This window comes from Phalaenopsis equestris, unplaced genomic scaffold (genome assembly GCF_001263595.1).
Source record: "Phalaenopsis equestris unplaced genomic scaffold, ASM126359v1 Scaffold000192, whole genome shotgun sequence".
In the NCBI taxonomy this organism is placed as follows: domain Eukaryota; kingdom Viridiplantae; phylum Streptophyta; class Magnoliopsida; order Asparagales; family Orchidaceae; genus Phalaenopsis; species Phalaenopsis equestris.
Genome location: NW_018164634.1, coordinates 193,579 through 205,687, shown reverse-complemented (window position 1 = coordinate 205,687; position 12,109 = coordinate 193,579). Strand labels below are relative to the sequence as shown.

General features: G+C 35.6%; 1 protein-coding gene across 3 annotated transcripts in view; it reads left to right on the top strand.

Moving 5' to 3' along the window:
* LOC110022478 (exocyst complex component SEC6) overlaps positions 1-12,109 on the top strand; it is a 119,954-nt gene that overhangs the window by 93,194 nt on the left and 14,651 nt on the right. For all 3 annotated transcript variants that reach the window (XM_020721435.1, XM_020721434.1, XM_020721433.1), the window contains 2 exons: positions 6,110-6,154; positions 6,394-6,472. In XM_020721435.1, the coding sequence (XP_020577094.1) occupies positions 6,110-6,154; positions 6,394-6,472 (124 nt within the window). The remainder of the gene's footprint in view (positions 1-6,109; positions 6,155-6,393; positions 6,473-12,109) is intronic.

Here is a 12,109-nt window from a genome sequence, read left to right as displayed (position 1 = left end):
CTCCCTGTCTCGCGAGCGGCTCGGGAGTGCTCGACTCTGCGGCTCCTTTGCAGTGCGGCTTCCGCGTGTTCTCCTTTTCATCTTCGGTTGACGCCATTTTTTTGTGTTTTCTTCTTAACGCCACACTTTTATTTTGAGGATGGCTTTAGACAGATCGTATGCTTAACTCATGGGTGTCAACGCCTCAAGTACACCTAAATCGTGCTCTTTTCCTCCTTTATTTGAGTGAGAGGAGGTCATCAAGAAACCTGGTAGGAAGAATGTGAAACCTGCTATCTTTTTTCAGAAGCTGAATGTATTCAACTTGCTTCCTCTTGTCGTCTGAATTTGGTTGAGAAATTTTTATATGATCATCCCAAAATGGAGCTTATTCGCAAGGAATTTGAACTTATGCACCTTGTTGGGAAGTGAAAAACTGGACTATTATATCAGAAATACATTCATATTCAAATTAATAATGAAGAATATTACACACGCTTATTTGCTAGAAGAATAATCTGGATTGATAACAGAACAATGAAGATTCTGAAATGGTCTGTGGATTTTGACCCACAGATGGAACCACCAATCATTCCGGTTTGGATTCGTCTTCCTAGTCTGAAATTTCATTATTTTTCTCAAAAAGTGTTTTATTCTATTGCCTCAGCTTATGGTAAGCCACTCAAGACGGACATTCTTACTTTTAATCTTTTTCGTCCATCGGAAGCCATAATACTTGTTGAAAGAGACATTACTTCTTCCGTTTTTGAGGAAATTTGGTTGGGCATACAACATGATGGATATTGGCAGAAGGTAGAGATTGAACTTTTTTCTTCGTATTGTTCGAACTGTCGTATGTTCGGCTACTCCAGTTCTCAATGCCATCATCTACATCCCCACCTCAAACAAAAAAAACAGTGCTCCGTTTGAGGCAGTGATTCGAACTCCTTTTGATCAGCTCCAAATTATTGATAGTATCGATCATTAAAAGGATACACCTGAAGATTTCACTATTCCCGTAGACAATATATCAACCATCCAGTCTTCACACATTGCTATAGCTCCCCCGTCTTTGGAACCTCCTATTGTGGAGGCGAGGGAGATTCTTCAGACTCCGCTTACCCTAAAATCTATCACTGATATTACATGTGAAAATACCTCAGCCGCTTCACTATCGCCTCATCAGGTCCAGAAAGATGTCAATGCTACTCAGACTCAGAGGAATCATGACGTGCAACGTCCAACACTTATCCGGCCACCTTTGGACCAATCTATTGATCAGATGAGTCAATCTTCGGATGAGGAATGATAGGTCTATACATCTAGGAGGAAGAAGAAGAATGAAGACATACTTGAGCTCAGAAATATGATGAATGATACTTTTGGTACTTCGGGTAATGATACGCAGTTTACCAATTTGTTAGTCGGCTCCATTCTGAGAACTAGAGACAGATGAAGAACTAAAGTGGGACGTCCCTAGCACCTTAGACTCTGTTGATGGATTTTTTGTTTTTTACCTTTATGTATCTTTGCTTCTTTGGGTTTTTGTGTGTGTTGTATTGTGTGAGTTGGGTTTTATTTTAGGTTATCTCATACAACCTATATGTACCTTTTCTTCTTTAATATATTAGCCATTGGGCTTTATCTATATATATATATATGTATATATATATATACGTAAATTAAAAAGTCCTTCCGAAACGGGTAACGGGATTTCGATTCCGGTTGCCGACAGCTTCTTACGGGCGACCCCCCAAACAATCTTTAACTTTCCTCTTTTTTGTGCCGACAGAAACGCAGAGAAAACCCGAAGAAAGTAACAAAAGAACAATAGAAAACCGAAGTGGACTATAAAAATTCAGGTTCGGGTGCGCTCAGATTTCAACATTTTCGAGGGACTCCGAAGGCAACCATTAGTCATCCAAGTGTATAAAGCCCGACATTCAACTAGAAATTTCCAACAATACCAACTTAGGAGGGTAATTCTCAACCTAATACAAGTAATTAACTAGTGGACAATTAGATTATATTACTTAAAGTTTATATTTTGTCATGTATATAGACTTCATGCATATAAGAAAAATGAATATCTATTTTAGTAGTCAAAATATTTTGTAAGTAATGTATATGTTCTTATCGTTGTATTTTATAAGTTCAATTGTCCTCGAGTCGATTACACTGTCGGGCTAGGATCGCCAGCAGCCTAAGAAGGCAATGACCATCGCTAGTCTAGTGTTGGTGAATAATACTGTCATCCTACATTTTCACTAGGTCCCTGGGTCGGGTCCTGATTTCGTAGGATGCTATATTATTATGCTCTACCAACAGATGCATTTGTCATCATGGCCCTAAAACCTTAGAAAGAACCATCCAACTTATAGTCTTGCTTGATGTTTCATATGTAGTCAGGGCTATATGTGTGCATTTATGTTTTAGACATAAGTACTTAAATCAAACAAAGAAGCAATGAAAGAAAAGAAGAAAAATGGGGTGAGAAAGAGGAGGAACCAATCCACCTGAAAGAGCTAATTTGAGCTAATAGATATTTGTGTGTGTCGGCTGTTCGAATTGTGACATTTTGTGTGCGTGAATGCACCGAATGTATTAAAGTCATTATGGGTGTCCTAAGACTTTTAAACCCTATAGGAACTCTACTCGGGCTCCAACGTATTGGTCCTAACCACTCAACCCAGTGGTGATGGTACATGATCTTAGCCACTCAATCAGGTGGTGACAGCACGAACTCATAACTACTTGACCAAATGGGGATGGCTTGGGACCACTCTTGTGAGGCTCCACAAATGAGTTGAGAAATGGTTTGAGTTTCTAAATGATTTGAATTCCGTCACTAGTCCTCTAAGATAGTCTATAGGAAGGTCTTATGGCTAGATCGTAGGCTCTAGAAGAAAGAGTAAGGAAGACCTCAAAATGAGGTCAATAGGCAACTAGTTTTTCCTTGTGGAAAATATGAGTCTTTTCAATTCCCTCACGACTTCATGCTCTCCAAAAGAGTTGACGATTCACTTTCACATTTAAGTATTTATTTGCTAATTGATTCGAGTTGCAAGAAATCCTGAACAGGGTGTATTTATCTCAAAATAATACATTTATTGAATAATCCTTGTAACAAAAATGAAAAAGAGAAAGAGAAAAATGGTTAAAAGTGGAATAATATATAGGATTATTGGGGTTGTAAATTTTTTTATTTAATTAAGCATCAATTCTGATACAGAACTCATATTTCAAGGCAATTTAAAAGAATTAAACCAATGACAAATTTTACTTGGGATTGATCAAATTAGAGATCAAATAAACTTTGAATGGCACAATTGTTTTTTACGTGTCATTACAAGTTCGTCCTCTCCAAAGTAGGGTGCATTTGACCCTAGAAGGCCTGCAAGTTAATTGGTTTAGGGTATGTTGGCATGGGCTACTTTGGTTAGTTGTCGTTATTTAAAGTAAGGGGGTTGTTATGTCCGAGCCTGAAAGTTTGGAATTCCTTGGAGAGAATTGATGTTACGATTGAAAACTTTTCTTTAAATAACCTTTATCAAAATTGTTAAACATAAACCTATCTCAAAAGTGCCATTTAGATCGAAAAGTTATATTTATAAATTTTTCATATGATACTTTATTTTCTTCTTTTAAAACATGCCATTTCAAAATCTAACTCGCACAAAAATTTATTGCAGTACCTATCTCCGGCTCATTCTCATCAAGTATAAACAAGTTCTTTTCTTTTTGCCCATTTAATTCAAGCAGATTTTCCTTAAAAATGTTTATGAACTGTTGTGTGAATTAAATAACTTAATGGCTAAACACATTTCCTAATGCATGAACTAAAATTCAATATGCATATGAAAATTTGTGCTTCAATTATAAATGTTTCTCATGCATAACTTCAAATGAAGTATATTAGTAACTTCCTTTCAATAAAATAAGATAGTTATCACATTTTTATTTTTCGTATCATTTTAATTTTGTAATATTTTATTGAATGCATTCATCACAGGAGCACGTCTAACATTACATTTAAAATATAGTCCTCTCAATATCAAATCTAACCTATAATGATAGATAATCATTTTTTATATGGTTATAAGTGCCCCAGCCATGGTCATAAAAGGGTGGCTCCATTTTTTAGCATACTCGTTACCAATATTCTTATATAATATATTTTTTTTGCATTTCTTTCATTAAGCATTTATTTTAGATAATATCTTTTGTATATCATTTAATAAAATAATTATTTGAAATGTGGAAAGTACTAATGATACATCTGTAAATATACATGCCATACATACATACATACATATTAATCAAACCACTTTAAATAATAATTTTTATCAAATTTAAGGATGCATTCAATAAAAAAAGTTTGATTATTTGAAAATACCCTCCCTCCTTTCTAAAAAATGATGATATCAATAATAAAGTGATAACAGAATACTCAAATAACTTTAATGCTTGTGAGATTGAGAGACCAACTAGAGATCTGTAGTTGTTATAAAATAATCAAACTTAAACCACTTTTAATAATAATTTTTATCAAATTTAATGATGCATTCAATAAAAAATAATTTTTGATTATTAAAAAATATCCTGCCTCCTCATCCCTAGAAAAAATGATGATATTAATAATGAAGTAAAAAAAGAATACTCAAATAACATGCATACTTGTGAGATTGAGAGACCAACTAGAAATTGAAAGATGGACTCAATGTCAAATAAGTGTGAAGATGTAGTGAGAATCATGCATAGGATACATCATGAAATATTTCAGAGAAAGCTATGAGCAAGAAGCTACTGGTGTGAGTGGATCGAATCAATGAGAAGCATATAATAAATTAATGGCGAGAGAACATGAAGAGAAGCACCATAAAGCGACAAGTTACCATAGGTGAAAGCAATGACCCAATGAACGATGACTTAACGATTATGAGAGCCATTGAGGCTAAGTGAATGTTCGTGCTCAAGTTATTGCGAGAGATGTTGAACTGAACATGAAATATGAATCTAGATTTTGTTTTAAACCAATTTTGTAGTCTAAGCTGAATGCACATCACTAAAATGTGGAGCAACAAAGTGGTCAGACGAATGCACTTTGCTTCGATCTTGCTTTTGCGTCAAGCGATACTGAATTAGCACATCGTTTTACTTTGCTTCACTCCACTCTCTAATCATATTTTAACAACACTGAGGCTGGTCATATAATATTTCTCTGATGTTTTGGCAAGCATTATATTAAACAAGTGTGTTGAAAAGACCTGTTATGTCTCAGCAGTTTTCTCAAAATGATTATTATTATTTTTGGAAACGAAATGATTATATTTGTTTATTGTTGAATTATGCCGACCGTAGGCTGCAACTCATTGTGGGATTTTTGGGAAGAAAAAGCTGTACATTACTGTTGGAATGTGCTATAGTACAAGTCGCAATGATAGTGTTTTTAATGGGGTTGTGAGCTAATGTCTGACTGACAACTTAAATTGCTTTAACAAGACTCTTGAAATGTTGATCTTTCGCAGATGTATATTAAGGATATCTCGAGTTCCATTTAGGTAGCGTAATTGAGTATTGAAATTTAGTTTTATATAATTCTTCTTTGCATTTTAGATTTCTGTGTCTTCACTGCAGCGATAAAGCTATCAAAAATGGTAGTAAATACTTGAAGAGTTTGAAGGCCTTTTATTACAATCAATTTTTTTTCATGCATAGCAATGAGGATAGATCAAAGTTCATGGTGAATTATGATATCTTGTTTGGAAATCTAATTGATGTTCCTTATAAATGTTCTCTCAACGAACCTTTAAATTCACATTCCACATCAATTAATCTAGAAATCACTTTTAAATTCATTTGCTGAAACATTGCTAATATTGTTATTTATAATAATTATGATTTTTGTAATATATTTATGCAATAATAGCTCTTTTTTTTAGTAATTTGATTACAATAGTTTGCACGTTATGCTAATCCAACTTTTGTTTTTTTTTTTTTTTTGCTATTCAAGAAAATTTAAAAACAGAGAACGTGACCGCCAGCAAGTTTTTAAAATGGATAAGAATTGCTGCCTAAAATTTCTGACGCCTCTGTTTGATGATATAATTGTTAATTTTTTTGTTTGCAGGTTAATTTTGAAGATACCTGCAAAGGTTTCCTTGAGGTTGCAAAGGTATGAAAGTTTTGTGTGTGTGTGTGAATGTTGCAACTTTATAGCAAATTTATGTAAATTTTGGGAATTTGATGTAACATATATATGTATAATCTGTGATATGTTGCATGCATGTTTTCATCGTTTGTTTTCTGCATCGTCACACTTCGCATGAAAAAAGTTCTTGATGGAACATTCTATCTTAAATATTCATTGGAAATCTTTTTGTTTATAATGTAATGTTTTATTTTTAACTGTAGGAAGCTGTTCACCAAACTGTTAATGTTATATTTGAAGATCCAGGTGTTCAGGAATTACTCGTAAAGCTTTACCAGAAAGGTAATTCTTTGGACTTTCGTAAAGTAGATGAATATTGGAGCTTGCTGTTCACTTAATTATGTATGATAATTTGACAAAAAGGCCAACTATTATTGGATAAATAGCTGCATGAGGAAGTGATAAGAATTGGAGAGAATTTGTTTTGCATTTAATTCCATCATTTGTGCGGAATTCATAAAAGTATTAGGGAACCTCTAACAACATGCGCACAACAATTAGGAAAGAAACTATTTCGTGAAAATTAATTACAATTAGGACAATCCATGAATTAATGAGGTGGAAAGAATAATCCTAGAGTTCAATGAGGTAGCATGAAGTGAACGAGTAATGTGGTTGACACTACTGCAATTTGGACTATCATGTAGGAGTTGAAATTGATGGAACTGGATTTTTTTACCTTTTTGTTGAAGAGAATGAATGATGCCAAAACTAGTTCGGAAATCGCGGAAACGCAGAGCAAAATTTTCATTAATGTAGAAATAGGGGTACAACATGACACCACTGGAAAGAACAATACAACGACACTATGCTCCGGCTAAGGCCAGACGAGAGGACCCGGTGCGGTGGTGGCGTCGGCGAAGTAGTGCGGGGACGGGGAAAAGTTGGAGGTAGCGTGGTAGTTTAGAAATGGGGATTTGGTAGGAGGGACGGTGGCTGATTTGATGGTTGGAGGAATGGGGTGGCAAGGAAAGTGGTTGGAAAGGCAAGGGTAGGTGTTGGGTGCTGGTGGGGGTGACCGAGACAGCAAGGAGGGCTGCCTGGAGAGGCCGGCAGGATGCAGATTGGTGGTCGGAGGGCTGGACAGCAAGGTCCGGCTGCAGGGGAAGGGAGGACGGGGTGTTGATAGGTGGATGGGGAGGGCTGGAAGTGGGTCGCAGCACAGGGAGGACGTGTTGGGGATGACCGACGGCTAGGGCGAAGGTAACAGGAGGATTAGAGAAGGGGATTAAGGAAGATACGACACAACCTTAGAGTAGGATGCAGTCGGAGCACCACCACCTCCTCGGATACAACCCTAAACTAGGGAAAAGACTTCACACAAGAAATCTGAAAGCAAACACAGCAAGAACTAACCCTAATTCTCTGAAACAACAACAATATATAGACCCCAAGTGGGGGAAAAAGGAAAGAAATAGGAAAGAAAACTCCCACACAGGAGGAAGAGTGGGAATACTCCAGAAAATAGTCATTAAAAGCTTTTCAAAAGGGGAAGAGCAAAAGAGGAAGGGAGGTGGTCCCACTTTCTCCTCGGTGTTCCCGATCCTTCTACCCTACTCCTGTGTGATCGCATTTCTTGATAGGTCCCCTGGACGTTTGAGTAATTGGCCAGCCGGTTCAGCCAGTTGGCATATTAGCGCCCCGCTACAAGGGGCGTTGTTTGGCACTCCGCGTCAACGAATTTATGTTATTCATTTCTAGCTTGCATGTTAATTTTTGAAATATTATTTATAATAATATTTTGGTGAGAATATCTGTCAAATACTTATTTATGTAACAAACGAAGCAAAGATGTCATGACCAGACCCGAAAGTTTAAAGTTATCAAGGTAGGAACAAATAGTTGGTGTATAGAGGTATACTATTATAAAAATTAAAATAATAACAAAATATCTTTTTTATCATTAAGAGCCACTAAACATCGGTATTTTAGTTCGCATCCAACTGACAAGTCTTATGTCATAATTTAATAACAAATTTTAAAATAATCTATAACTTTTTTATTAGTACATATTTTCATTTGTTCATCTTCTTTAATATACAAAAGGGTGTTTGGTAGAATAATTTTATAGAATTTAGCCATGGATTTAACTCAAATTCAGCCAAACGCAACAAACAAAAAGAAAACAAAATCTAACTCTGTTAATCTGAATTTATCTCTATTTTGTCTTCTCTACAGCCATTTCGTCTGCAAATTCGGATTTACCAAATCCCATAGAGAGGCAGATTTGTTGAATTTACGTTACCGTTGCTTGAGACCTTCGCTCCCGTCACGAGCTTTCACTGGAAATCCGAATTTGATAAATCCTCCTTAGTGTAAATTCGATCGTGCAGCCAACCACCCCCAAAATTTCTCGTCTGCTAATTATGCTAATTAATTTATAGAAGATTTTTCTGTATTAAGGACATTAAATAATAGGCTAAGTTATACAATAGTTTAGTGGATAACTATAGTTCAATTATATGATAATCTTTATGCATATGTTATAACCTGCATATAGATCTAAATGATTTAACAATAACATTCCATTTTATTTAAAAAAATAATCATTTAATTTACGTTTCATTTAAGTAGTTATCTCATGAGCATCATCAAATATTGCATTATTCAAGGTACATCTAATTTGATTTTCTCTTCATTTTACTTGTGTGATTACATTAGCATCCTCAACTCATACCATAATGGGTTGGCTCCTTCAAAGGACTTCATTTCATTTATTTATCATTACATGTATTTCAATTTTTTAAATCATACTTAAATTTTGAACATGTATTTCAATTAATTTATAGAAAATTTTTCCGTATTAAGGACATTAAATAATAGGCTAAGTTATACAATAGTTTAGTGGATAACTATAGTTCAATTATATGATAATCTTTATGCTTATGCTATAACCTGCATATAGATCTAAATGCTTTAACAATAACATTCCATTTTATTAAAAAAAATAATCATTTAATTTACATTTCATTTAAGTTGTTATTTCATGAGCATCATCAAATATTGCATTATTCAAGGTACATCTAATTTCATTTTCTCTTCATTTTACGTGTGTGATTACATTAGCATCCTCAACTTATACCATAAGGGGTTGGCTCCTTCGAAGAACTTATATATTTATTTCATTTATTTATCATTACATGTATTTCAATTATTTAAATCATACTTAAATTTTCAATGTGGATGCAAATATGTGAAACATTTTTCTTTTTTTAAACATATGATAATGATTGTGATTATAAGAAATACTGATGTTCAATTAATTTGACAATGACTATGGTGATCCAAACATTTTCAGTAGTGTCTGTGTTTTTAAGCTTAATGACTTTTGTGGGTAATGGATTTATGATCTGAGTGACTGTTAAATTAGTTTTTCTCTAATATTATTTTGGGATATTATTTTAAAAATGGTAGTATGCTAGCAAGCAAGGGGGGCATTTTTGTGTTCATCTGTAATTATTATTATTATTATTTTGAAATATGAGGGAAAATGGTATACACTGAATTATTGGATTTGATTCTCTTAATTTAACACTGCATTGATTTTTATCATGTTGTAAAAGGTGAGAAAATGACACTTATATTACTTTTGGCTCTTTTTGAAGATTCATGACACATGAGTCCAACATGTTTTTCAAAACAAAATGCCATTGTTGTAACATGGAGAATATAAATTAGATTCATGGAAACAACCTTTTTGTAATGCAAGAATAAGACTTGCATGCATAAACGCGTCTTCAAACCCTTCTTTGGTATTAGCTTCGGTATTAGCTTCATGCACTAGGCACGGTTGCTTCAGTAATAGGATCTCCCTTTTAATGCAAACACATTTTGATATTTTAAATTGCAAATAAAGAAATTGAGAGATCAAGTCTGAGAGCAAGACTTACAGAAGGGAGCATTCCAATGAGCGTGAGATTCACAGATTGAGGTTGAGATTGAGACTGAGATCAAAACTTACAGAAAAGGGCAGTCAAAGTTGGGAGAGAGGAAACTTCAATATTGGACTTAAGATCTCTTTTATTAAAAAAAGCCTTGGGAGTAATTGCCTAAATTCCCCCTTGAAATAAACTCAAAAGAAGTTTATAGGAAATAAAATTACAATAACTAGAAGAATATGTATTATGCCCCCTAAGAGATCAGCTAACTAAACTTGTAATGGTCACCAATCTTTATTAATCACATATTAAATCATGGTCGAGGGTAGTCAATTAACCATCAATTATCTTATGGTACAAAATTTGTCTTCATTTTATTTAATGCATTCATTAAGTAGACTGGCATGAAAACGTCAATTTTAATCATTTGATGTCCACAAATCATCAATTGAAAGAAGATCTTGCTAATGATGAAGTAATGTTGCTTAACTGAGGAACCTTAAACTCATCAGATGACATGAGTGAGAGATTTGCAGAAGATGACTTAGGAAAGAGGACTTGAGAAGGGGGGGGGGAGAGAGAGAGAGAGAGAGAGAGAGTTACGTTTTGTATAGAAGGCTTAGGGAAAAGTGGTCTACGAGCATTTGAAGGAGAGAACGAGATTGCAAGGAAAGGCATGAGTGAGTTATTGTTTCAAAATTAAACAAAAAACCTATCATTAATTAAACAATATGTCCTATGGTTTCTTTTCAAGATAGCCTCTTGGGATCAATGACATGAGTTTCCCCTGTTGAACTATACTCTATTGAAATTTAGAAAAGAAAATTTAATATGTTTTGATCATATGTTATTGATCCGACAACACATCAACTAAAAAGCTAATAATGATTACTGTGAAATTATGCTCCTTATTATTATTATTCTATTTAGTACTTGTTATATTTAGTCATAGTATAATTCCTTAATTATTGATATTTATGTTATTCCATAATTATAGGAATTACTTTATTGTAGGAAGTTCTTTTGTTTCTCTTCTTTTGTTTCTCTTGTACTCACATATTTATAGGTGAATTATCTATGTATTCAGTGAGACAATGTTTATTCAAAACTCACATGGTATCACAGACATCAAAGAAAGCCTCTCGCTCGATCACGGCACTTCTCTCCGGCGGTGATTGCCCTAGTTTGCGCCTACACCGAGCGCCGCTCCTCATCTAGCAATCGCGCCTCTCTCCAATCGTCCGCGTCCGACGATCGTTCGGCTGCAATCCCGCGTCTTCCACTCTCCCGCGATATCCCGCGATCGTCTGCAATCCAGCGATCGTGAGCGACTGCATCTGCAATCCAGCGATCGTGAGCGACTGCATCTGCAATCCAGCAATCTTATTCCGCGATCTCCGATCGCTGCATCTGCAATCCAGCAATCCCGCTTCTCCCGCGGCTGAGACGTAGTGTCCGATCGTGAGCACCGACTCTTCTTCCGCGATCGTGAGCGCCGACTCCTCTCATACGCCGACTACTCTCTCTTCTTCCGCGATCGTGAGCACCGACTCCTCTAGTACTCCGACTACTCTCCAATGACTAAGTACGGCCATGCCTGCAACTCCTCTTCCACCAGTGATGTCAGTTCTAGCCACCCCACCGCGGCTGGGTCTCCATTGCCCAGCAATTCAGACAATAATTTTGTCCTCATCACCAGCCACAAACTCACTGGCCAGAAGTACCTCCAATGGTCGCAGTCAGTCATGATGTTTGTATGCGGCAAAAGCAAAGATGACTACCTCACTGGTGATGCTCCAGCTCCGATGACGACAGATCCGTCATACAAGACTTGGAAATCCGAGAATAATATGGTTATGGTTTGGCTTATTAACTCGATGGCACTTGATATTGGCGAAAATTTTCTTCTCTATAGCACGGCTAAGGAAATCTGGGATGCTGCCCGGGAGACCTATTCTAGTGCGGACAATACAAGCGAACTATTTGCTGTTGAGACCATTCTTCATGACTTTCGTCAAGGTGATCTCTCCGTCACCCAATA